This window comes from Chionomys nivalis, chromosome 8, assembly GCF_950005125.1.
Source record: "Chionomys nivalis chromosome 8, mChiNiv1.1, whole genome shotgun sequence".
Taxonomy (NCBI): domain Eukaryota; kingdom Metazoa; phylum Chordata; class Mammalia; order Rodentia; family Cricetidae; genus Chionomys; species Chionomys nivalis.
The window spans coordinates 58,614,159-58,641,171 of NC_080093.1; the positions used below are offsets into that span (position 1 = coordinate 58,614,159).

The 27,013-nt window shown below is 43.8% G+C and overlaps 1 protein-coding gene across 1 annotated transcript in view; it reads left to right on the forward strand.

The window, feature by feature from the left end:
* The first annotated feature begins 523 nt into the window (after window positions 1–523).
* Tcerg1l (transcription elongation regulator 1 like) overlaps window positions 524–27,013 on the forward strand; it is a 184,150-nt gene continuing 157,660 nt past the window's right edge. Inside the window, exons 1-3 of the mRNA XM_057779012.1 lie at window positions 524–903; window positions 3,006–3,152; window positions 3,872–4,052. Of these exons, the coding sequence (XP_057634995.1) occupies window positions 574–903; window positions 3,006–3,152; window positions 3,872–4,052 (658 nt within the window). The 5' untranslated portion in view covers window positions 524–573. The remainder of the gene's footprint in view (window positions 904–3,005; window positions 3,153–3,871; window positions 4,053–27,013) is intronic.

Genomic DNA, 27,013 nt, shown 5'->3' on the forward strand with positions numbered 1-27,013 from the left:
AAGAGAGAAATCGACCCGTTTCTAGAAGGGTCCCGGGCCCACCTGGCGTCAGCGTCTGCAGTCTGGTATTCTCTCTGGGCCCTGCGCCTTAGACTCACTTTAAACCAGGTAGATCGCACCGGCTCCCCTAGCTCCGCGGGTGGCGGACCTGCCCGGCTCTGGCGTCTCCACCTCGGCTTCATCTCGCCCTTAGGACCGCAGCGCTGAGCCTGGAGCCCTTGGCCCCGCTGTGCGCACCTTCAGCTAGAACTATAGCCTACAAGCAGCGACAACCGAGTGGGCTGGGGACTGCAGTAGAGGAATCAGCCGGCCGGGTTGGGCGCGCCCCTCGGTGCCTCGTGGTGTCACAGCCTCGGGGGTCCTGGGCTGGGGGCGGGGACTGGGGCCCCCGCTGGGCCCGGGGGCGGCGCAGGCAGAGAGGGCGCAAGCAGGAGGAGGGGCTCCCGTGCGGGGCAGGGGCGGAGCGAGCAACCACACCGCGCAACCAAGTGAGTTCGCTCCGAAGCCCGCGCCGCCGCCGGCCCGCACCTCGGGCGCCCGCCGCCCCCACCGCCGCCCGCGCGGGGGTGTAGGATGCTGGCGGGCGCCAGGCTCCAGCGGCGGCGGCGGCAGCTGCAGCAGCCTCAGCAGTCCCGGCGGCGGCAGGCTTTCCCGTGGCTGATGAATGCAGACCCGCCGCCACCGCCCTGGGTTTGGATGGTCCCTGGCTCCACCGGGCTGCTCCGGCTGGGCGCCGGGGTCGCGCCCCCGCCGGTGCTACTGGCTTCGGCGCAGCCCGCCGCCGCCCCGCTGCTTGCGCGCTTGCCGGGCTGGCCAGCCCCGGGCGAGCCCCTGCTGCCTCTGCTGCCGCTGCCCTCTGCGCCAGACCACGCCGTGCACCATTATCCCTTGCTCCCCGGACAGGTAACGTCCCGGCTCCGATCCCCACTCAGGCTCAGGATTACGGGGCTGGGTTGGCGCTCCTCCCTTCCCAGGTGGTTTTCGGTTCTCCACACCATCAGGACGCAGCCTCGCAGTCATACATTGGCAAGAAAGTTCATGCTTAGACGTCCGGTTTTGCCTTGGCAGTTTTTTTTTTTTTTTTTTTTTTTTTTTTTTTTTTTTTTTTTGGTATTTCCCCCCTGGCTTTCATCAGAGCGGTTTAGACCCTGCATCCCTAGCAGGAGCCAGAGAGCGTGGACTCAACTTCCCCCCTGGCCGGCGCCGAGCGCTGTCCAGAGCGCGGTGCTGAAGTCGCCGCCGCGTATCACAGCGCGGCAACCAACTATCGTGGCTGCCATCGCCTCGAAGTTAATACTTTTACAGTCTCCGCCAGACTAGAAAGCAAGCTGCGGATCAATAGCTATTTCTGATTCTGATCTGGTCCCCCTACTCCTTCACATAGATTCAAGGCAGGGCTTAAGAGAATTCCAGCCACGGAAGGCAGCCTGGAAATCCTGCCTTGAAAATGTTTTGGGGGGTGGGGATTTCCTCTCCTGCCATTTGAATTCCCTTAAGCCAGATTCCACTTTAAAGGAGTTTGGCATGCAGAGCCTGAACAGCAAAGAAAAGTGAATATACCTTCGATTGATGGCGCGGTGGTGCAACCTTTCCTGGCTTTGGCCAAATTTATTGTTCACTATCTGTGCAAATGAATTTGAATACAGGAATAGCATATATTTCATTCCGAAACTGACCTCATTAGCATATTCAAATAAGCGTTCAGCTACAATACTCCTTTTAATTAATTTTAACCTGGTACCACCTTGTGAATTTTTCTAGAAGACGTCATGAAACTTCCCCTAAGCTGTTCCTTGGACTTAACGATAATGATACGTGCCATACTGGGCATCCTATCTTGATGTGTGATGCACATTGTATTAGGCTTTATTGGATAAGCTCTGGAAGCTTTTGCCATGTTTAGGAGGGCTGTCGTTTCAGAGTGTTACCACTAGAGGTACATAATGTTGAAAACTGCCCCCTCCCAGCTCTTGTGTCCCCCCCCTCATAAATTAAAAGGAAAAATCCAGAAAATCTTAGCATGTGTCATTAGCATGTTTTCTGCTATTCATTATCTAAGTAAGGATAACTAGAATCAGAAAGCCATTTTACATACAGCAGAACAAGAAAACCCTTGTGCCTTTGAAGCAGCAGCCTCTGAATGTTTACCTACCCCCACCTTATTGGAGTGAAGAAGCAGGAGGGGGGTTACTGGGTGACCTGTACTCCGCGTCTGTCCCTTCCTATGCTGTTTGTCTGAGATCTTCAGACAAGGAGTCCTTATATTTCCTTGGCTCTAGTATCTGTTTGTATTAACGAACCTTGAGAAATCTTACAATCTTAGCTCCTTAAAACAGTTTCAAAATAGTAAAGGAGATGGGTGCAAATTGCCACACTGATGGGGATGCCAGAGATTGCTCTGTGCTCTCCACGAAGAGAGAATGGGTATTCAAAAGAAATGGTCCCAAAGCCAGCCTTTGCCCTTCCCATCCGCCCAGGCCAGAAACTCATTTCTTTTTCTATTTTTTTTTATTTTGTTAGTTTCCTGCACGAATAGAAGGGTTTCTGGTTTCTCCCCCCCCCACACTCTCTTTTGTTCCCTCCTACCCCATCACCCCCACCCCAACTCCTTTCCAAGATTCCTGACTTTAGGCTTTGTTTCATGACCTACTTAGTTTTGCCAGGTTTCTGTGTTACCATTGGGCTGTAGAAGTCCCATTTCCTGAGTCTCTCATTGTCTTATCTTAGAAGGTCCTCCCCAATATTGACAGATACTGAATTGATTATTTTATGATGATCCAGATATGAAACTTTCACAAGTCTCTCTGTAATTTATAAATGTTCATGGTCTTTCTTGATTGGAAATTATATAATTTTCTTCAAATTTCTATGCTTAAATTCCTTTATCATAACAGCTACTCCAGCATCTTTTGATACAAAACAGGCTAATGTTTCTCTCTCTCTCTCTCTCTCTCTCTCTCTCTCTCTCTCTCTCTCTCTCTCTCTCTCTCAATTTTGGGTCCCAGTGGCTGTTTGGTGGTCATTCTCCATCCATAGGACTATCCCCCTCCTCTGCTGTGGAGTTGGTGCCTCTTTTCCCACATGTCTGCCCTTCTGCTCTGCCACCTCCTGTTGGGAAAGGCTGGATAGACAAGAGGATGTCTAATTACAAGGTAAAAGTGCAAGCGATTTAATTGGATGAGTGGATTTTTAATTGATAAGTCGCTGGGTATCACCATGTTAACGGAAAACATTTTACATTTTCTAATTGTAATAGATTGTCTGTTTGAGTACAGAGAGGGCTCATCCCGGAACCAGACTGACCTGTTCAGAGACAGCAGCAGATAGGGATAATTTCGTCATGACTCAAACACTTGGATTCTGTTGAAAAAGCAACAATTTCTGAATCAGAATTTTTTCAACTTTAAAATCTACAACCGTTGGTCAAAATCCACTCTTAAATATTATAAAATGCAAGTTTCACATTTTGAAAAGAAATTTTTTCTCATGAGTTCTACTCTGTTTTTTTTTTCTCCTTTCTGATGGCTTATGAACTCAAGTGTCCCAAATATCATTTACTTACTTGAATATGAAAGATGGAATAGCATGTAAACTTGTTCTACCATCCAAAATGGTGATCTCATCGGGTGATCCTTCAGTTTGTCACCTGGCTGCTGCACTGACCTAGCTAGGCTGGAGATTAGCTCAGTCTCAGCTAGAGGTCTTTCTCTGGTTTCTTACAGCAATCCCTTTCTTTAAGTTTTGAATTCACACTTTTATGGTTTGTCCAGTAGTATAACACCCACCAGTGGACCAGTGAACATAGTATACACCTGTCTATTCCACCAAGTGTTTTGTTTGTGAATGTTTTGTTTGCCTTTCTTTTGGACAGATCTTTTTAAACAATTCCTTTGCTCTGGACTCCACGTGGATATATCCCGAGGAATCAGGACTCTTCCACAGCCATGAAAAACCTCACTTTCTGGCAAACCAAGTAACTCCATCTCTGTCTAGGCCAGCTCCTGCCTCCAGGCCTCTCCCCACTGTGGTATTAGCAGCTCAGCCAATACCAGGTCAGTCCCCAGCTAACAGTGACAATGTGCCTGTCTGTGTGAGTCATAAGTCAGCTTTGAAAGCAGTGTCATTTTCAAGACACAATTCTCTTATCAAACTCTTTTAGGATGTATTGCACAGTGTGAGTCTTTCTAAAAATTTGAGTGCATCTGTTACCATCCTTCAGCTATAGGGTCAATTTTGAAGATGAGGAGATAGCAGAGGGATTTGGACAGGAAAATATTGGCCAGGCTCTGTTTTTATAGCTACTGGTTAGTGAGGATAGCAGATGAACTGCTGTCACTAGTTAACAGTGTTGCTTGTCTAAGGTGTTGCATGCAAGGATGCTTGTGGGTTTGCCGGGCATAGATGCATGCTTAGTTTTTGTAAATTTTGTGAACTAGGAATTATCAATGGAGGCAATGGTAGAGACGGGATTATAAAACACTTATTCGAACGACGGGCTTTGTTCTATCTTTGGAATCAAGTGACCCAAGAGAACATTTGTCCTGTAAAATAGCCACCCCCGAAACAATCCCTGGATGAAATATTGCATAATAAACCTGTATTGTAATAGGAGAATAAAATCATCTTATGAATTTTTAAATTGATTTTTTAAAATCACCTTAACATATGATCATATTACAAAAGCAAATGTTGCCGGTGCCAAAATTGTCTTGCAGCCCCTTCCATTATGGAATATTTTATGACTGCAGAATTACATTATCTTCCTGTAATTTCCTACCTACCAAGCTTATCTCAATATGTGTCTCTAAAATTTAGTAATAAGGAGCTGCTCCTGTGGATACCAACACCGGGGTAGGGGATGCATTTACTTTATTCTCTGTTTGGCTGCATATTTATTCTAATTTGCAAGGACTCTTGTTTAGCAATAACTCAGGGAGAACAAGACAACGCGTCCTGCAGGCTTTTGCGATTCTCGCCTGAAAAGCACCTTCATTCCTTGTCATTGCCCGTTGTCGATTGATTGAGATCTGACCAAGCGTCAGGGGTACTCATGTTTATAACATCATGTGCCATGATGTTCATGTTCCTATTTGCATTAATAGTCATGGAAGGTAATTTGATGACACATATCATATATAAGGACTCCATGACTTTCAGTGATTCTTGGGAGAATGATATTTCTCGACGCATAGATGAAGATGCCCAGATCACCTACAGGTTTAGTTTTGTAACTACAGGTTTAACAGATACATCCAGTGGAGTTCTGCATTCATGGCAGGAGGCCATATGTCTGAGAATGCCTCAGTCCTTCCAGGAAGCATGTCCTCTGGACATCCTATGCTCACTGGGAAACCAATAACTTTTCAGGTGGCTTACTCACTGTGACACAGCCCATATTTCACCTTCTGGTCACACAGCATTCATGAATTTACCTTCTGGTTTGGGACTAGTAATCCTCAAAGGGTGAAATGATACTTATTTCAAACATAATGTCCTAGCATCTTTCATCCAAGCCTTGCCTACCATCAGTCACATCTGTACATTTTATCCTCCCTGGCTTCTCTCTCTCTCTCTCTCTCTCTCTCTCTCTCTCTCTCTCTCTCTCTTTCTTTCTGACTTTGCATGTCACCAATGAAGACAACACTTGAAGAGTGGTTTGTCTTGGAGAGAAATGTTGACTTGTCTCCCGAGAGTCATCCTGCTTGAGATGGGAGTTCCTAAATTGCATCCCTAAAATTTGACTTCTTGATGAGTTTCAGAATTCTCAGAAATCATTCACCTTTGAAAAGAATGAATTGAATGTTTCATGGGCATACGTGCAAAGGGTTGTTTATGTGTTATGTGTTTGTGTTTTTATGTGTTTATATGCTACTAATCGACTCACAAAGCACTTGGGAGGGGAGCCAGAAAAGGTGAAAGGTAGAGTTAACCCCCAAGACAGTTAGAATTGAAAATACATCACTTTAATTTTACCGTAAAAAACTAGAAATTATGCATTTATTAAAAGACTTATCTGTAAATTACCAGATATGTTGCTATTAAAACAATTTATTTTATATCTTCTGGGTGGATAATTTTGAAAGTTATATTTAATTTTCATTATAATTTATATTATACAAATATACGTAATTATGACCATGGAAACTCTTATACAAGAATATGATATAAAATATATCTTTGTAAATATACTACATGATTGACATATATTGATCAACTTTGCTATACATTTTCTCTGTTCCAAATTCAGTGACCTTAGAATCAGATATATTTTATTGAATTTTTTTAAAATTAATCAAAGAAACATAATTAGAATTTTCAGAGAACAGGAAAAGTGAGTCTTGAGCTTTCATTTTAAACAATGAGCTCAGACTTCCCTTTCTTGGCTGGATAGTGGTTTTTATCTAAGATTATTCTCTAAGTGCTGTTCAGTCAGGCATTGACATTTGAGGGACAGTGGAAGGTTACATACCACGAACTCAAGCAATGCATGCCTAGCAGGCAGTTTGAGTAACTGTGCTATTGGGTGCCTTGGTAGAGGTCACTATGGATGGAGTGCTGGGTGAGAAACTCTACTTCTTATATTAATGTCCTATCTTCCTCACTTAAGTTGGCTAAGAGTTAACTGCAAGTTCAGGGGTTCAGATCATGTGAACTCAACTTGCCTGAGCTTGTTGCCTGAAGTCTGATATACTACAAAGGGTTTCATATTTTAGGTAAACTGGATTCATACACGATTGCTATTCTATTCAGAGCTAGAAGCAGCCTTGGCCATCTCAAATGTGGGAAGTTATGATTGATGTTGGTCTCCTTTCCTTCACTCACCAGCCAAACCATCCGCAAGGAAGGCTGCAGGCCCAGTACCATGACAGCTGGGCTATGCAGTCTAGAGGAGAGATGGGAAACAGTAGTTCACAGTCATGTGACATAGTTACAAATGGTGGGGAACCTCGAGGGAAGGCCTAGAATGCTCTCTCAGGGCGGGAAGAGGAATAGGATGTTAAACTAAGGAGTAGATACAACATGCAAGAAACTACAGACAATTAATTAAGTGAGACTGGACCACTGTAGGAGTCAGTGGGGAGCCTAGATGAAGCAGTAGGTACTAACTAGACTTAGGCTATCTTCAGCCAGACACATCCCTGACAGCTCACGCTTTGTAATGTTGTCAAATTTTACACTGTCTTTCCACTCTTCTGGCTTCACAGTCCCTCTAGAAAATCAGGGATTCATCCTGGGAAGCTAAGGTGCACCAGGAGGCCTAGTACCTTTCCAGTGGGTTCAGGATGCAAAGGCATAGAGTCACGGCTGTGGAAAGGAAGGGCTATGATAATAGCTAAGTGGCTAATAAGAAAATTGTCCCTAATGGTGGTGTTAATGGTGTTAACTGAGAAGCAATCCAAGACTCTTTCGTTCCCAGCGTCAGCAGCTGATTCAGGGTAGGAAGCAGGCAGTAGAGAATGTGTCAGTGGCCAACCCAGTCCTTCCGGTCAGGAGCTGGATGTGCCTGCTTCATCTCTCCCTCAGTCCTCTTCCTCCACGGAATATGTTAGTCCCTGGCAGCAGGTCAGGGCACTATTCAGAAATAAAATAGCCGAGACTAAGAGCATCTAGTGATGGGAAGAGATCGTTAATTCACTTGCCGCCTGGTAGAGACATACAAAATAAACAGTGCCTTGAGGGAACCTGGATGTTTGTGTGTCATCTATATGGCACTGGCCATTAGCCTGAGATCTGAAAGGCTGAGTCTACTAAACTTGTGCTGGGGAAACACAAATGTATACTAACCAAACTGGTTGTGCCACCCCAGCTTCAATGATGAGAGAAACAGATGGGGAAGAAAATAAAAGCCCAAGTTTGCAGTGAAGAGCATTCTGCTCAGATTCCTTTGATTCTCGAAATGCAGAAGAGGGGCTTTACGCAGGACCTGGTCACCTTTTTGGGTAAAGCAAATTTTAATATAATTTAACAGGCATAAATACATAAGTAACCACAGAAGATCAGAAAGGGGTGCAACAGGCAGCCAGTAGCCTCTGTGGAGAGACCATCGAAAGAAATGAGAAAGGAGCAAAGGGACCATTCTGAAACAGTGGTTAAAATCAACAAGGATAAGATGCACTTGAAGACAGTCTGCAAGCATTCTCCAACATGCAACTGTGTGACTCTGTAAAGCAGCCCATATTCAGAGAAGGCAATGGGCATAGGCAATGGCAAAAGGCTCTGACCTTCCGTAAACAAATGAGAAGTACAGTGTTCAAAGTGATGAGGAAGGGCATCTCTGCTCTTTGAGGCCTGGTTTATTCATTCCCTTTCTCATTACTGTGGCCTAATGCCCGAGAAGAAGCAGCTTAGCGGGAGGAAGGGTGTTTATTGGGGCTCACATTTCTGGGGGCAAGGGGTATATTCCATCATGGAAGTGAACACCTGAGCCTCTTGGGGTCATTTCATATGCAAACCACAGTAAGGACACCATATAAAAGAGTGGAGCCATGGCCATGGCATCCCACCCTGTTAGGTCTGCTTTCCATGTTGGGAAAAGTTAAGAGAGTAAGAGGTGAGAAAATGTTGTGTCACACCTGAAGGTCGTGTTGGAGCACAGGTAAGGAAGGACCTTCCTAGAGAAGCGTGGAGTGGGTCCATATGAAAGTCACTTCTGTCACTTCCGCTGCCACCACTCTGCTCACAGCTAGTTTCATTTTTCTTGTTTTTTTTCTTTTTGGTCAATACTCAGATTGTGTAAGAGCGCGACATCTGTTTCGAAATGAAGCCTGGTGTATTCTGTGCTGTATATTTTCTATATGATTTTTGGTATTCTGATTTGTATTTTCTTGCTATTCTGTTATGCCGTTTCTTGTCTAGTGGTGTTTGCATTTTGCTTACTTCCTAGTGTAGGGTGACTTGGTGTATGCCATATGGATCCTGTTTTTCTCCAAATGAAGTTTTTAAGAAATCTGACTTGAGTTTATGTTTTCTCGGTTTCAAATTATTAGATCACAGTTACCTTAGATCCCTTCTGTGAAACATGAGATATTTGGAAAAGTTCATATTGCCTAGTTTTATTATTTTCTTTTTAAAGTCCTCTACTAAGAAATAAATCTCTAACAAGGAGTCAGAATGAGGAATTCAGGCTTCAGAAGATTTGCAAGCATCAGCATTGGTGGTTAATAACAGTGGATACTTATGAATGTCTGTGGTTCGGTCCCTGGAGTGACTGACAAGCTCTAAACTATATTCCTCCCTGTAAGTGAAATGCAGAAGCTCTGACTGTGCTGCCAGAAAGCCCCAAACTCACAACTCATTACAAGATTCCTGAAGACTCAAGCTGGACCAAGCCCTTGCCTGCTAGGTGATACAGGAAAGGGGCATGGTGTGCACTTTCTATGGTAGAGGAATATAGGAAGGCCAGAGTGGGGGCACATAGACTGAAAGAGATGCTCAGATACCCCAGAAGTCAAAGCTCTGTGGAGAAGTCACAGTGAAGGGAATTTGGTGCCTCTGCAGGCAAACATTCTGATAGGAGCCAAGTCCAAGTCAACTCCGAATATTGCTCCTGCCCCCTATGCTGACAGCCCAACACAAGAAGGGCCGCGGTGCTCCTGGGAAAGAAGCCCAATGAATGGCATTTTCTGCTGCCCTACTTATGAGGGCTAGCATTTGTTACAAGAAGTGCAAAGCAAGCGAGAAATTCATCCATCAAGAGACAAGACAGTCAGCAGAACCAGAGACCTGCACACTGGAACTCTCAGCACAAAGCTGATTAACATAATAATGCCCTGCAGGAGGGAACAGGTGCGGGATTTCATCAGCGATGCGGAATTAAAGTCACGGGCATATTAAGAAGAATATAACACCCAAGATGGAAAGGGACTTTGGATGGACTCACGAGGAGATGTGATGAAGCCAACGGAAGAGTTTAAAGATAGAACAAGACAGAAACTTTTGAAATTGAGTTTCAGAGAGAAGGCAAGTGGGAAGATGGAGCCTGCATCCGCAGAGCTGCGAGATAACGTCAGATGGTTACCATATGTGTGATTGAAGTCCTCGAAGAACACATGGCACGAAGAGCATTTGGAGAGATAATGATCAAAGGTGATACAAAAATAAACAGTGTTATCAAACCGCAAACTCAAGACGTTCTGCCAACTCAACTGGAAAAGAGCAAAGCTACAAACAAGCAGGAACTGAGCACTCGACAAGTCAGAGCCAAATGCATGCGGCGAAGACAAGAAGCAAGTCTTGAAGGTAGGGAGAAGACACATTACACAGACGGGAACAAAGACGAAAAATCTCATGAGTTTTATTGTCGTAACCAAGTGATATGCTTAGTAACTTAAACCAATCAAAAACTAGCAGAACTTGAGGTGGATTGGCGTTCCAAACAAACTAGAACGGATAGAACAAACTAGAACGGATAGAACTGTCTGGAGATCATCGGCTCAAGAAATTATGAGGGGGGCTGGAGAGTTGGCTCAGAGGTTAAGAGTATTGCCTGCTCTTCCAAAGGACCCGAGTTCGAGTCCCAGCAACCACATGGTGGCTTACAACCATCTGTAATGAAGTCTGGTGCCCTCTTCTGGCTTGCAGGCATACACAGAGACAGAATATTGTATACATAATAAATAAGTATTTTTTAAAAAAAAAAAAAGAAATTACGAGGAAGCTTATCAGGAAGAAATCATGGACCATCAGAGAGAAATTTTCCTCCTCTGGACAAGAAAGGAAAGTGATAGAGATGGTAAAAGTTGTATTGTTCTCTCTCTCTCTCTCTCTCTCTCTCTCTCTCTCTCTCTCTCTTGCTCAGAGAGTAACTGGCGGTGGAGTGAGCAGGGACTAGTGACAGAGCATGTTTGCACAGTCTTCCAGCATTTGTAAAGCGTGAGATGCGTGCTAGCACTGATTTGGAGGAGGAACTGGCAGTGTGAAATCAGATCACCTTCCCACCATCTACTATGTGACACATGGTAACACGGGACAGTAAATTCCATAGACTTAAAGACAGACCTGTATCTTCACGTATGATCCATTTATTTATATAAAGGTGTATATTTTATTACACAAACAAACACACATGGCGTGGGCGTGTAAAGCAGGCAGTTGAAATTGTGAACAGACAAGATAGGAAAATACTTGCAAACAGAGTAATAGAACCATAATAAATATTCAATCCAGCCAACTAGAGATACATAGTGAGGCCCCATCTTAAAAACAAAAAGTAAAAAACAAAAACAAAAAGCAAAAGGCAAATGGTAGCACACACCTTCAATCTTAGTCCTAAGGGGACAGAGGCAGGTGGATCTCTGTGAGTTCAAGGCCAGCCTGGTCCCTATAGCAAATTCCAGGCTAGCAAGGGCTTCAAACTGAGAGCTTTTCTCAACAAACAAACAAAGAGCCAGAGGGAATGTAAGGCACCAAGGAAACAAGGTCCTCTAAATCAACAAGACAAATATGAACTCACAGAGACTGAGGCTGCCAGCACAGAGCCAGCATGGGTCTGCACCTGGAGGGGGTTCTAGAGTGGGGTTTTGCATCTCTATCTGTTTCCTATACTTTTTGTGGGCTCTTTTCCTTCTGTTTGTTTGTATTGTGCTATTCCAATGTGTTAGGTTTCGTTTCATCTTATCATAGTAGTATATTATACTATTTTCCCTTAGAAACCTGCTTGTTTTCTAATTAGACACAGAAAGGAGGGTCGATCTGCATGGGAGGGGTGGGGAGGAGCTGGGAGGAGGTGAGGGAGTAATCGGGATATGCTATATGAGAAATAAAGCTATTGTCAATAAAAATGAAAAAAGACAAAATACATACGGACAAATAGAAAAGCACCAAGGGAGCCTACTGTAGGTATATTCTTGGTTTAATGACCCCCTCCCACAAAATACAAAAACAACCCAAAATTCCTACATAATTATTTAACACAAAGTTAAAGAGAAGGAAGGATCAGGACACAGGGAAATGAGCATGTAAAACAATCTACAAAGGAAGATTCAAATGTGAGGTTTCACTCCCTGTTGGAGGCAGAGGTTTCCAGATTTTTAGCACAAATAAGTGATTTCTGTCCAGAAACCTGCTTTGAATATGACGCCATGAACTGGGTGAAAGTTAAGGTGAGGAGAAGATGTCCGCTTCAGAACGAGTCCAGAGCACCTGGAGAAAGGTTAAGGTGAGGAGAAGATACCCGCTTCAGAATGGGTCCAGAGTGCCTAGAGGTGGCCAGCCAATAGGCAAGTGAGAATCTGGAGATGCAAAGGAAATTGAATTCATAAAAATGTGCAGAAAGTGTCAAAAGAGCAGAAATTCCAACCAGGAGCTTCCACACTGCAGGATCACGGACGAGAGAAGGAAGGCACAGGCAGAGTGGCAGGAGTAGCTGGGGGCTTCAGCAGCTCCCTGTGTAACAGCAAGAAGGTGGGAGTGTTTTCAGCTTTGAAAAACTGGCAGGAGTCTGCCCTCCATGCTAGCCTGAGGGTCAGCTACAGACTACCTCATGACCTGACAGGAGTCCACCCTCCACCCTGACCAGAGGGTCAGCTACAGACCACCTCACAACCTGACAGGAGTCTGCCCTCCACCCTGACCAGAGGGTCAGCTACAGACCACCTCACAACCTGACAGGAGTCTGCCCTCCACCTTGGCCAGAGGGTCAGCTACAGACCACTTCACAGCAGACAGTGTTTTTGTGTGCATGCGCAGAATATTCATCATGACCACATTCTAGACTGCAAAATAACCCCACAGGTACTGAGTTAGATTAAAGCCTACACAAGTCACCTTCTGGCCAAAATAGTATTAATTTAGAAACCAGGGATGGAACAGGAAAAAAAATGATCTGGAGAATGTCTAAGCACCTGAAAACAGAATAACGTACTCAAAGTAAAACATTGGGTCAGAGAGATAGAGGGAGTCAGAAAATATTTTGATTTAAATGAAAACGAAAATTATTATAAGAAATCTTGTGGGAGCATAGCCAAAGCAGGACACTGCTAGGAATGTGTAACATGAAAATGTCTGCACTGGAAAGGAAAATTTAAATCAATGCTTACCCCTAAACAACTAGAAACAGAGAGCTTCCTAACCAGAACGAGACAAAAGAATTGGGGGAAAAAGATGACTCAGTTTTGTTTCCTGTTGCTATGATAGAATATCCCAGCTTAGGGGAGAAAGAAAGATCTCATAACTACAGGTTACAGTCATTTGTAGCAGGCAAGTCACGGTGACAGAAGCGGGAGGGACTAGTCACGTCACATCCATAGTGACCAGCAAAGGCGATGGATTAGTGCAGGCGTCTAGAGCTTGCCTCACTGTCTCTGACTTAATCCAGTTCAGGACCCTGAGCCTGGAGAATGGTGCACCCCACACTGGCTGGTCTTCGTCACTCAATTGTCATAACCATGACCACGTCCCACAGGCACTGCCCACAGAACAACCTGATCTAGACAGTTTGTCATTGAGACTTCTTGCCTACGTGTTTTTAGATTGTGTGAAGTTGACAGTTAACACAGAAGATAAGAAGAGATGTCAAAGAATCAAAAAAGAAATATAAGGAAAACTGATGGAAGCAAAACTGAATTTTTAGAAAGATCAGTACAGTTGATCATCTCCTGGATGGAGTTTTTTTTTTTTTTTTTTTTTAAAGGCAATGATGGATGAGCAATATCAGGAACAAAAACAGTTCTTGTCCAGACCTTATATGAAATGCAGCGAGAAAAATGTGAGTCATTGTCTCCTGGAGTGTACTCAGAGCTTTAACCAAACAGACAGACCCTTTGTACGGAGCAAGCTGAGTTAAGGAAGCACCAGAATGTGAACGGATCTGAGCACATATACGCAGCAAGTCCGTTTCGAAGCCTTCCAGTGTTGGGGAAGATAATCCGGGGAAATTCTCCAGGATCAAACAATTTCTCTGGCAAGTTCCATCAGCTGTTTCTGGAAGGAATGTCTACACAAGCTTGTTGAGACATGGGAGAGGGGACAATGTTCCTACAACTCCTTTCCCTGAGATCAGCCCTCCTTGGTTACGAAAGCCACGTGGCAATCACAGGAAGCCCGCACACTGAACTGCTTCACCAGCGCAAATCAAAAACGTCCAAGGGAATGTAGTGGGTTCATTGGTGTATACAGTAGGTGACACCTTGTGACCAAGTTGTGCTTTCTGAGAAGGAAACGATAATTTAATATCAGGAAACCAACTGATGTTATTTATCAGAAACAAAAGAAGAAAAATAGATCGTTTCAGAAGGTTTAGAAAATGTGTAAGTGGCATGGTGTTGCATGCCCGGAACCCTAGCAACCATTGAAAGGGACATGAGCGTTGAGAAGAAGCCGCCAACTTTGGGGTTACACAGTAAGATGATTTCTGAATATAAAACAACTACAATAGAAATCATTTCCCCAGCTCAACTCAACATACAGTCAGATTAGCAACAACAGCAACTATATATATATATATATATATATATATATATACCGATGAGAGTTTAGATTACCCCCTTGAGAAGACTAAAGACATGCTTTATAGAGCCACAGGTAACGCTTCATTTAAACAGCGATAATGGTGGGGTTTTCCAAGGTGCAGAGCTAGGCAGGGACTTGTGCTCACATCACACACACCTGTGCAAATATAGTTCTAGAAGCTGCAGGTGGTGCAAGCAAACAGAAAGGACTCAGGGGGGAAGGAACTGAGGAAGAGGAATACAGAGCACAGTCAAAGCCATCTCTAGTTGCAGACAGAAGCACGGCCAGCATAGAGATGATCGGGAGATCAGCCAGAAGCTGCTGGTACAACATTTCACAGGCATGCAGAACACAAGCTCAATGTACCAATTCCACCGAGTCCCTGTGTTAGCACGGACAGCTGGAAATGAAATAGAACACATCTCAGATAAATATAAAGCCCAAAAGTTATTGATAAACAGGAAAGAAATGTCCAGCCTTGAAGACTGCAGGGAAAAAAAAGAAAGAAAGAGTTCAAGATTACAGAGATCAACCTTTTGTAAAATAGTCAAACCTGGGATGCACATGGAGTAAGTTGCAAGCATGTAGCGCTTGGAGGTGGATCCAAAGGTGAAACGGTGTACAGGTGCCATGTCAGGTGGCTTCACAGAGGGGCACAGGGACTTAGAAGAAGAACAGCATATTATGGAAAAGCCAATGACAAAAATAAAGGCAGACACTCATAGCTTAAACAATCACGGATAAATTAGGCTGATAAATGTTTCCCTCACCGTTGTGGACACAAAACAAGATTTTATTACAAGATAAAGAGAAATGTTTACTTTCTATCATTCAATGAACTCTTTACTGGGTCTTAGGAGCTGTTTAACTTGAATCAGCACGGGGTAGCTACTTATATTCCTTAGGTTTCTAGACTTTTCCATCTGGGCCATGTGCTAGGTAACCTCATATTGGCTCTTTCCCTTGGCTGTGAGTCACTTCTACACCTGATACAGATGTTACTTCCTGTGATGTGTACTTTGGAACACAGGAAGTGATAAAACTATAATATCTATTATGAAAGTGCTTGCCAATATTAGCATTTTTTGAAAATGAAAAAAAAACAGAAACTTTAATCACATAGATGAATCTCAATTATCTGAGTAGCTGAAAAAATCTGAAACACTAGAGGTATTAGTCTCAGTAATGCTAACATCTGCTGAGATCAAGAGGAGCATGGTTCGCAATTACAGAAGCTGTGTAACAGCAAGGCAGGCCTTGACCACAGCATCAAGCCCACTGGTTCAATAAGGAAAATCAGATTCATGTCAATAAGCTGCATGAAGATGCATTGTGGGGTACGTGCAAAGGCAGCAGCCATCTGTAACAGTCTGAAATCTGAAACATGGTGTGGAGCCAGGTGCAGAACTCTGAGCTAAGACCTTCCACCTTCAGCAGAGGGCAAGACCCCCCCACCGTGAGAGTCACTAACAGGCCACCTCAACTTTCTCCGGGAAGCTCTAGCCAAGAAATGAAGCAACACGGGAGAGGAGCTCAGAAATCTCATCAAGGTCAACTCTAAAACTCTCCAAATTAATTAAAAGACAGTTCAGAAAAATTGATTTGTGAGAGATATCTTTCCTTTCTATCAACAGCTTTATATCCCATAGCCACAGCAGACATGGGAGCACATTTGTTTGTGTTGGTCTCAGAGAACTGTCAGTGAGAACATCGAGACAGACTTGCAGGAGGTTTAACGTTTGCTCCTCAAAGGCTTTGTCAGACCATGCATTCTAGGAACAAACAACCCTGACGCCACCCCTCCCATCTATTATCTTATGAGAATAAAGAGTCCGTTTTTTTATTTTTTAATTTTATTGAGCTCTACATTTTTTTCTGCTCCCCTCGCTGCCTCTCCCCTCCCGTTTAACCCTCTCCCAAGGTCCCCATGCTCCTGGTTTACTCAGGAGATCTTGTCTTTTTCTACTTCCCATGTAGAGTAGATCCATGTATGTCTCTCTTAGGGTCTTCATTGTTGTCTAGGTTCTCTGGGATTGTGGTTTGTAGACTGGTTTTCTTTATGTTTAAAAACCACTTATGAGTGAACACATGTGATAATTGTCTTTCTGTGTCTGGGTTACCTCACTCAAAATGATGTTTTCTAGCTCCATCCATTTGCCTGTATATTTCAAGCTGTCGTTATTTGTTTTCTGCTGTGTAGTACTCCATTGTGTAAATGTACCACATTTTCCTTATCCCTCTTCGATTGAGAGGCACTTAGGTTGTTTCCAGGTTCTGGCTATGACAAACAATGCTGCTATGAACATAGTTGAGCACATGTCCCTGTGGCACGATTAAGCATCCTTTGGATATATATCCAAAAGTGGTATTGCTGGGTCTTGAGAAAGGTTGTTTCCTAATTTTCTGAGAAATTGCCACACTGACATCCAAAGGGGTTGTACCAGCTTACATTCCCACCAGCAATGCAAAAGTGCTCCCTTTACCCCACAACCTCTCCAGCATGAGTTGTCATCAGTGTTTTTGATCTTGACCATTCTTACAGGTGTAAGATGGAATAAAAAAGCCCATTTTAAACAGCATTTCAGATACTCAGATGCTATGGGTCTAAATGGTGACTACCTGTTCCAAGACATTACTTTTTATTTTGACTTACTGTTTCAGTATAAGAAGAATATGCTTTTTTTCCATACAGAAAGTTAGAAATTATTAACATGTAGAAGAAAAGAAAAATACTATCCACATGCCAGGAAGTATTCATAAATAATAGCAGAGGAAAACTGTTTCTGGACTGCGCTGCACAGGAACACTTTAGAGGCTGTCAGTTCTTTCTAGTAACCTCCCAGGCTTTTAAAGGACAATAGAAGACAGCTTGCAGGAGCCTGTGATGCTTCCACGGTTGGGGGAAGGGGGAGACTTGTTTCCCCCTCTCTTCCCATTCTCTTGTCTCCTCTATTTACATCTTGATATGTATTTTAATGTACTCTTTGAGAATTTCCCACATGCAAGCAGTGTATTTTGATCATATTCACCCTGCCCCTTCCTTCCTCCAAGCCCTCCCAGAATCCCCTCCCCACATCCCCCTGTCAATACTAGGGCCTCTTTTATTAACCCACTGAGTCTGGCTAGTATTACCCATGGCACATGGGTGTGAGCCCACCCACTGGAGCATGGATAACCTAAGAGAGGCCATAGCGCTGAAGTAAACTGTCTCTAGCTCCCCCCAGGAGCTATCAGCTGCCAATAATTCCTTGCTAGGGGTGGGGCTTCATGATCCCGCCTCCATTCATGCTGGGAGTGACATTTTTAAAGTTTACTTTTTTCTTTTACCGTCTAGGACTTTGAATGCAATGTTGTAATGGTAATGACAAAGGTGTGGCTATTTTAGAAATTATGGATTTGTTTTTTTAATTAGCATATAAAGTAACAGGGTTGATTCTGGCATTTGCATAGATGCTTCATTTTGGTTGCTCTTCCTTTCCTGCTCCCAGGACTAGTGAGCCTTTCCGTCCCCTACCACCCACCTCCCACTTTCATGCCACATTATTACCGCCTGCCCTGCTTCTTTCAAAGCTCATTTTTTTTCTCCTTTCAGGGCCGCCTTTCTAGTTTCATGACCTATACTCGTGTTCATGACCACATATAGGTGCACGCGTGTGCACGTGCACACACACACACAAGCCATAAGAGACAGAATGTGCAATATTTTTAAGGGGGTGGTTCTAATGGTTCCCGTCATCGAGAATAGACAGCATAGATGGTATACTGTAAATGATACTAGCCACTCCTCCTTCACTTGGAAAGTCCCTCCCAGGCTAGTTTGCTGGTGGTCATATTTTCCTCGTGAGGTAATATTGACATTTTTGTAAAATTTTCTCTTTTTCTATTAGGATAATCAGATTTTTTAAACATTTTTTTTAATTGGTGTGTTAGTTAGTTGTTGTCAAGTTGAAACATAGCTGAGAAGAAGAACTATCAATTGAGAAATTGCCTCCATCAGATAGGCCTGTGGTTATGTCTATAGACATTGTTCTTGTTTGATGGTTGATGTAAGAGTACCCATCCCCTTCTGTGTAAAAAAAAAAACAAAAAAAAATAGCTAGGTGAGCAAGCCAAAGGGAGCAAGTCAGTAAGGAGGGTAGGGTTCCTCCAAGGTCTCTGCTCTGGTTACTGCCTCCAGGTTCCTGTCTGAGCTCCTGCATCGGCTTCTGTCAATGATGGACTGTGATCTGTAAGCCAAATAAACTCCTCCTCCCCAGTTTGTTTGGTCAGAGATGCTAAGCCAAACAACTGGTTATTTTACATGCCTTATGTGCTGAACCGTGAAATGACATGCATTCCTCAGAGGAACCCAAGCTTCTCCTGGCCAACACTCTTGGCTGTGCTGGAGTTACTGCTGCTTCTTCGTCTAGGGTGTTTGATCTGTCTTGTGTGTGAAGCTGCCCTGTGTCTTTTGATCTCCTATTATACTTAGTGTGAAAGCTCACTGAGAAATGGCTACTTCACTTTAATTCTTCGAAAGCTTTGTATTACAATATTAGAACAAGATATTTGTCAAAATGTAGGACTGGCCTGATAAAATAGAACTTAGACCTTCCTTTGTGGTAAGATTTTTAGCTATTGATTTAAAGCCTTCTTTCTCATTTGACTATTCAGTCTTATGGCTCACTCTGGTAAGGCTGACCAATGAATACACGTGCATTTAGGAATCCATCCTTGCACCAGACTTTGAAAGTCATCTCTGGCATAAGGTTTGTACCGGCTGGTTTTATGTGGCAAGTTGACACAGCTAGAGTCATCAGAGAGGAAGGAGGCTCAGTTGAGGAAACGCCTCCGTGAGATCCAGCTGTAAGGCATTTTCTTAATTAGTGATTGATGGGGGAGGACACAGCCCATGGTGGGCAGTGCCATCTCTAGGCTGGTGGTCCTGGGTTCTTTAAGAAAGCAGGCTGAGCAAGCCATTGAAAGTGAGCTAGCAAGCACCCTAGTAAGGATCTTGTCCTGTTTGCTTTCCTGTCCTGACTTCCTTCACTGGTGAACAGCAATGTAGAAGCGTAAGCTGAATAAACCCTTTTTCCTCCCCAACTTGCTTTATGGTTCTGGTATTTTGTCACAGCGATAGAAACCATAACAGAGACAAGGTTATTCTGTATCAATTACCTTCTCTAACATGTTGTATTGGTGGTTGTCACAGTTTGCATATGCAGTATTGCTTGTTTACCCCTTGCTATTTTTAATCAACATGATTAACAGTTTGCCTATTTTACTGGTTCCTCCAAAAAGCAGCTTTCAAATTCTAAGATATTTTTCCGCACATTTTATAGCCTCGTTGACATGGGTGTCTTTCTCCATTTGCGGGGGAGTGCAATTCTGGTTTGTTTGGGGTTTTTTTGTTTGTGTATTTTCCGAAGATGTTAAGACACATATTTGCACATTAGTTCCACATATCATCTCATTACTTCCAAGAACATTTAAAAAGAGATTTATTTTATTTTTAATTGTCTCTGCGAGGGAAAACATAAAAGGTGCTATTTTTGTTATCACCTGCTTATAATGATTTTTAAATTGTAGTTTTATATCCCACACAATAAAAAGTTATTTGATTTTTACTGTTGTATGTGGTGGTAGGTTCATACCCATGAAGTTTAGAAGATAACCTTTTGGAGTTAGGTTGCCTTTCTGTGGGTACTGGCTAGTTGTATGTTGTATGTCAGCTTAACACAGTCTTAGGTCACCTGGGAATAGTAAATCTCAGTTGAAAAACCGCCATCATCAGACTGATCTGTGGGCAACTCTGTAGGGCATTTTCTTGATTGACAATTGATAGGGGAGGGCCCAGCTCACTGTGGTTGGCTCCATCCCTGGGCAGGTGTTCCTAGAGTGTAGAAGAAAGCAGACCAAGCAAGCCATGAGTAGCCAACCTGTAAAGAGTATTCCTCTATGGCCTCTGCTACAATTCTGCCTCCAGGTTTTTGCCTTGATCTCCCTTCATTATGGACCATAAGCTGTAAAATGAAATAAGCCATTTCCTCTCTAAGATGCTTTTGGTCACGGTGTACAGCAATAGAAACCTAAGACTCATGAGTTCTGGGTACTGAACTCAGGTCTCCAGGATTTCATGGCTGAATCATTCTACCAGGCCTCCTATGGATTTTTCTTTTTTAAAAAGGAAGTTCTATTTAAAGCCCTGGTCAGAGAGCTGTGAGAGCAATTGCCTTCCAAGAGAACTTCATTGAAGTAATTTCTCCTTTGTGGGGGCTTGGTAAGAGTTTTTGCTCTTGCTTGTTCATCATTTTAAGGGTTCTGGTCATATTCATGAACTGCACAACAAATGTTTTCCATATGCTGGGTGTACAAGTTGTCAGAATGTCCATGAGAACTATTTTTTCTTATCAAAGATAGCCTTCCTGTAGCCAGTATCCCTTAGATCAGTCCTCTTCTAACCTCCTTCACCTTGTCATTGTGTTTTGACTGCATTTTTCCTTTATAAATGTTTGTGAAAGGCAGGCTAATTGTTGTGGTATGGTAGGGGAGGTCTCAAGCTCCGCTCCTAGGTTAGCTATTTTGACAGTGTTCCACGTGTCTTTGGTGACCATAGTTTTATTCTGAATTTTCCTTTCTGTTCTTTCCATTGTGAAATCACTTGGCATATGGTGATACTGTTCTGTTTGCTTCTAGGAATATGGCCACACAGACCCTTTGCCCTCCCAGACACTCTTCTTATAGAAACCTGTATTTCTTCCGATTACTGCATCAACTTCATGTGTTCTCAGAACTAAAATGAGTATTTTTGACATTAAATAGCTGAAATTTTTTCTTAATTAGCAATCTGTCTTTTAGCTAGCCAGTTAGCCAATTAGCATTTATAATGAATATTGATCGTTGGGAGATTGCTATGACCTTATTGCTTTTTACTTTGGTTTCTTCTCAATTTTCTAATCTCCCTTCTCATAGCTTAGATTTTGTTGTTAACTTAGTAGTCATTTAAAGTTTTCATTATCTTCTATTGTTCATAATTTATATATCTCTATTATTTAAAAATTTAAAAATTATGTCATAAATGCTTAACTCAAAGAGCCTAGCCGGGCGGTGGTGGCACACGCCTTTAATCCCAGCACTCGGGAGGCAGAGGCAGGCGGATCTCTGTGAGTTTGAGGCCAGCCTGGTCTACAAGAGCTAGTTCCAGGACAGGCTCCAAAACCACAGAGAAACCCTGTCTCGAAAAACCAAAAAAAAAGAGCCTAATGTTGAGGACCTTGCTGCTTCCCTCATCTCTGTTGAACAGTAGAAGGGCACTGTGACAGTTCTGACTGTAATGTCCATTTTATTGAGAACCCAACTTATGGAATATGCTAAACATTAACTTTTTTGTAGAAATGATTATTACTGGTATTCTCTACTGGATAAATATTTAGGTTTCTCAGATGGTGTTTCCAAAAGTGTTTTGTTAATAGACCTGTTTAAGACACTTTTAATGAAGGTTAAGTAGTAAAATCACTCAATATTGTCTCATCAGGAAAATATTTCCCCTTATTTTCAAAGAATATTTTTTTTCTTGGTGGAGGTTGTTTTTCTTACTCTGGGAATCTATTTTCTCAGTGTTTTGTGAAGAGTATAACCCTGCTGAGGGTTTCCATTAGTCTAACTTATGTGTGCAGCTTGTCCGCCTGTGCTCTCTGCTGAGGGTTTCCATCAGTGTAAACTGTTGTTGTGTGCAGCCCGTCCGTCTGTGCTCTCTGACGAGGGTTTCCATCAGTGTAAACTGTTGTTGTGTGCAGCCCGTTTGTCTGTGCTCTCTGCTGAGGGTTTCCATCAGTGTAAACTGTTGTTGTGTGCAGCCCGTCCATCTGTGCTCTCTGCTGAGGGTTTCCATCAGTGTAAACTGTTGTTGTGTGCAGCCCGTCCATCTGTGCTCTCTGGTGTTTTAAAGACTTTGCCCCTGACCTTATGGTTTTACCTGGATGTGGTCCTTTTAAAAGCCCTTCCAATTTACACATGGTACTTTTGTGGAATTTCTTTTTGTCTTTTACCATTTCTGGGACATCCTTCAAATGTTACTTCCCCCCGCCATTTGCCCTCTAAAATGTTGGTAAGGGATTTAAACTTTGTTATTCTAATTCCCTCTCTCTTCATTTTCCTTTCAAATGATTGATCTTTCTTCTGTCGGTGGAAATTTCTGTCCCACTGGCATCTCCCAAATAAACACACTGAGGCTTATATTAATTAAAAATGTTCGGTCAATAACTCAGGCTTGTTACTAGCTAACTCTTACATTTTAAATTAACCTATATTTCTTATCTATGCTTTGCCATGTGGCTTGGTACCTTTTCTCAGTATAGCATGCCCATCTTACTTCTCTCTGTGCCTGCAGGCGACTCCTTTGACTATGCCCTTCTTTTCCCTAGTGTTCTCATTTTGGTTCTCCCCCCCTACTTTATTCTACTCAGCTACTGTCCAGTCAGATTCTTTATTAAACCAATCACAGTGACGTACGTTCATATAGTGTGTAAGAATATTCCACATTCTTTTCTGGGCTTATTTAGGTAATTTCTTGGGGTGTGTTTTCCAGTTGCTAAGTCTGTCTTCATCTACACAGAATCTCCTATGTCAATTACCTGAGAAACTTTTGAATGAAAATACATTTTTCATCTCTAGAAATCCCATAATCTTAGAAACAAAACAAAACAAAAACACAAACCAGCCCTTCATCACTCATTGTTTCATTGTCTTCACCCTTGTTCTCCTAAAAACACTCATGCACAGCCACTTGATATTCTGCCTGTGAACTTCCGACAGCCCCGTAGATGTGGGCAACGGATTTCTTCTTATTGTTTTGCTGACTCACTGTGGCTCACTCCTTGCTTTGCTTGTTTTGAACTCTGCCTGGCTGGTTGCTTATTTCTTCATCTAAAGATCCCCACTTGTAGAACTGCAGGGCAGCACCAGCCCTGGGCCAGAAAACCCTCTTCCAAGGAGCAGCTCCGGCTTGCTTCTAAGATCCAATAGCTCCTGCAAACCACAATGGCTTCTTCTGCCTTTGCCCTCAAGGCCGACCTGCCACCTGTGGACCCCTGGGAGATGGAGAGAAGCGAAATCCTTGCAATTAGGCTCATTTTCAGTGGCCTTGGCCCTGACTTCCATCCAGAGGAGCTTTCCACTGGCTGCAGAGACACCCCGGGGAGTCTAGCTCAGAGCTCTGGTGAAAATGGATCCTAGTTGAGCTGGGTTTTTTATTTTTCCTGAAAAGAACAGTCATTTCGGTGGCCTGTGTGCTCTTATCTCTAAATTGTATAGTAAGAAATATTCTTCCAGCAGAGAATACATTCTTGTCTCAAATTATATACCCTCAAATTATATGGCATTGACAGCCTGGCACACAGCCAGGTACGCAGGTGCATAGACGCTTCTCAATGGATGCGATTACCAGAGCTTTAATTTGTTGGAAAGTTAGTCCTGAGACCTGCATGGAATATAGACCCAGGAAGTGATACATAGGTAAGGGGTGTGAGCGAAGCCTTGGAGGGATGTCTGATATATTGTTGACTCTTTGGGGCTTGGGAAGTGCTTAGGATTATTAGGGTTTGACAGATAGTCAGTCAATAATCAAAGCCAAGATCCAGGCTAAGCACCTCCAAAAGGTGCTAGGAATGGTAGCTTGCTGGGGATGAGGGGGTAACAAAGCAAACACACCTGTATCCTTGTGTCTTACCACTGAGTTAATTTTAATTAGTATTGCATGGTATTAGCTTGTAACCGTGGACTGACAAACTCTCAGTAAGATTTTGGAGACGAGAAGGCCCAGCCTTTATGGTGTTCCAGTCAGGCTGCTCTCATTGGCTTCTGGGGATGGGGAGTGATCATGAACCACCAGACATCATGAACCACAGCACATTTTCAGGAGGAAGTGAATCAGAAATCTCAAAAATAATGTTAGATTCTAAAATGCCTTGGTGCTACGGTTCTGGTTTCCTTAATTCTATTCTTTGAATTCCTGAGAACGTGACTTCAAATGGACCTCTAAGGAACTTCAAAGCTTAGGAACCAAATATCTGGCTCTGTTGTGTGCTCCGGGGACAGAGTTCGGAGTGGCTTTAGGAGTGAGAATACCTGCCGTAGATCCCTGTCCACAGAGTTGGGAGGTGCCCAGGTTACACCGAGACTCTCTATCTTCAAGATGTGCCCACCTGTGAACCACGGGCATGGTGGCAGAGGAGTGTATCCCTGGGGGCAAACTGCACTGGTTGGTTGCAGTAATTGTCTGGTGACCTTAGGTCTCACCTGTGCGGACACAAATGCCTTTATATAAACAACATGGAACTTTTTCCTTTGAGGCAAAAAAATCTTCTTCCACAGCACAGCAGGCTTTTTCAAACTGGAAATGAAACTCAAATCTCTCTTTTTTTCTGGATGAGTCTGTACCTTCATTGTTTATGGCAGAGACAGATGGGTACCTGCCGGTGGATTCCCTCAGGTGGCAGAACAGAGAGCATTTCCCACCGCTCATTGCTGGGAAATTTGCACAGGATGGGCACTCTTGATCATTAGTTTTCTGGAAGGAGGACTGAATTTGGTTGGAAGCAGAGTTTGAAATTTTCCAATGTGTGCTGAAAGAGGGAAGGCTAGCGTGTGCTCAGAGTAGAAAGCTGTGATTGCGAGGACGTGTCCAGGCTAAGACGGAGGCAAGGGAAGCAAATTCTTTTTTTTTTTTTTTTTTTTTTTTTTTGGTTTTTCAAGACAGGGTCTCTCTGTAGCTTTGGAGCCTGTCCTGGAACTAGCTCTTGTAGACCAGGCTGGCCTCGAACTCACAGAGATCCACCTGCCTCTGCCTCCTGAGTGCTGGGATTAAAGGCGTGTGCCACCACCGCCTGGCGGGAAGCAAATTCTTGCAGAGGACCACAGTGATTATGTTTGTTTGTTCTTGTTTTTTTCGAGACAGGGTTTCTCCGTAGCTTTTTTGGTTCCGGTCCTGGAACTAGCTCTTGTAGACCAGGCTGGCCTCGAACTCACAGAGATCCGCCTGCCTCTGCCTCCCAAGTGCTGGGATTAAAGGCGTGCGCCACCACCGCCCGGCCAGTAATTACGTTTTAAATGGCATTTGGGGACTGCCTCTGAAAGGTCAAGATATGAATATGGAGCAGGAAGAGGAAGGTGAGGCACCAGGCTTACCCATGAAACATCTTTGCTTTGCACCAGAAGACGAACAGACTGGTGGCCCTGGTGCTCCCAGAAGGGCCTGACTCAAAGTGCCTCTTGGCTGTTGAAGTGTAGAGAGCTGGGACACAGGTGGCCACATGAAAGTCATACAAAGAACAGGGATCCCCCACCCCGTGTGTCTGTGTGTGTGTGCGTGCACCCAAGTTGACTGATGTGAACACAGGCAGGAGGCAGGGAGCTTCTTGGGTGACTCAGGTTGGGGACAAGCCTTCACTGGCCTGCAGGAGGTTTTCTGCTGTCTGTCTGTGTGGCTAAAGTGACGGGAGCTGCTAGTGCTCTAGGCCATGCCACACTGCCCCAAGACATGCCTTTGACTCATGGCTGAGGTCCCAGGATGGACTCTATAGATCTTTAGACCTTACAGAGGCTCCAGGTGTCTGCTGAGGTTCAGCCACATTCTCAAGGATTGAAACTCATTTTGTGGATACAAGAGCCAACAGCTCCTCAGAGACACAACTGATCCAACCCACCTAGGCCAGGTATATCTGCAGGAGGAGGGCCCTCTAGAACTCACAGCTCCTGGCTCAGCAAGGCCATGGCTGACCTCAGTCCCACCAATGCCCTGACTTCTATATTGTCAGTTGCTCCTCACTCAGAACATCAGTTCATAGCAACTGCGATTGAAGCCAGCATGACCCATCACAGCAGCTGCGAGGATGAGAAAGCTCTTCTGGCAATGTCTGTCTTCGTATTTTTCCACATCTTCACTGGGTGGGAGCTGTTCGTAGTGTCCTGGTCTAGAGGCTAATTCCTGTAAAAGTGTTTGGGGTTTTTAGGTATACAGTCATCCATCACGACGGACAAGTTCATCTGGATCCAAGTCCTCAAGTCTTGAATGCAAACAACCTCCCACGTTTACCTGGGGAGGCTCAGTAGCAGGAGCCACTCAGGCAGGTGCTGGAGAGAAAAGCATATTTGGTACCTCAATTATGAAGCATTCAATCATCTTAATTTCATAACGAAGATCAGCACGGCAAAGCAGGAAAGTTCCTAAAAACCATTGACTGGTTGATTGCATTGCTGCCTAAATGTGTCTCTGAAGAGAAAGTCGTGACTAGAATGATTTCTGGGGCTTTATTACCGCCATGGGGTATTACGAGGCAGGTAAGAGGTGAGCGTCGATTGTGTGCACATGGAATGTGAAGAAGCAGCTGCATCCAGCCTCTGAACCTGTGACAAACTTTGCACCAAACTTTTGTGCTGCAAACTAATAGGATTCTGTTTTGCACCCAAGGTCAGGACTACCCCCCGCCCAGCCATGCCCATGTGTATGCCATGCCCATGTGTATGCTAAGAATAGAGTCAGCCTGCTGTACCTGTATGAATACATCCATTCTCTAGTATGACAGATCCG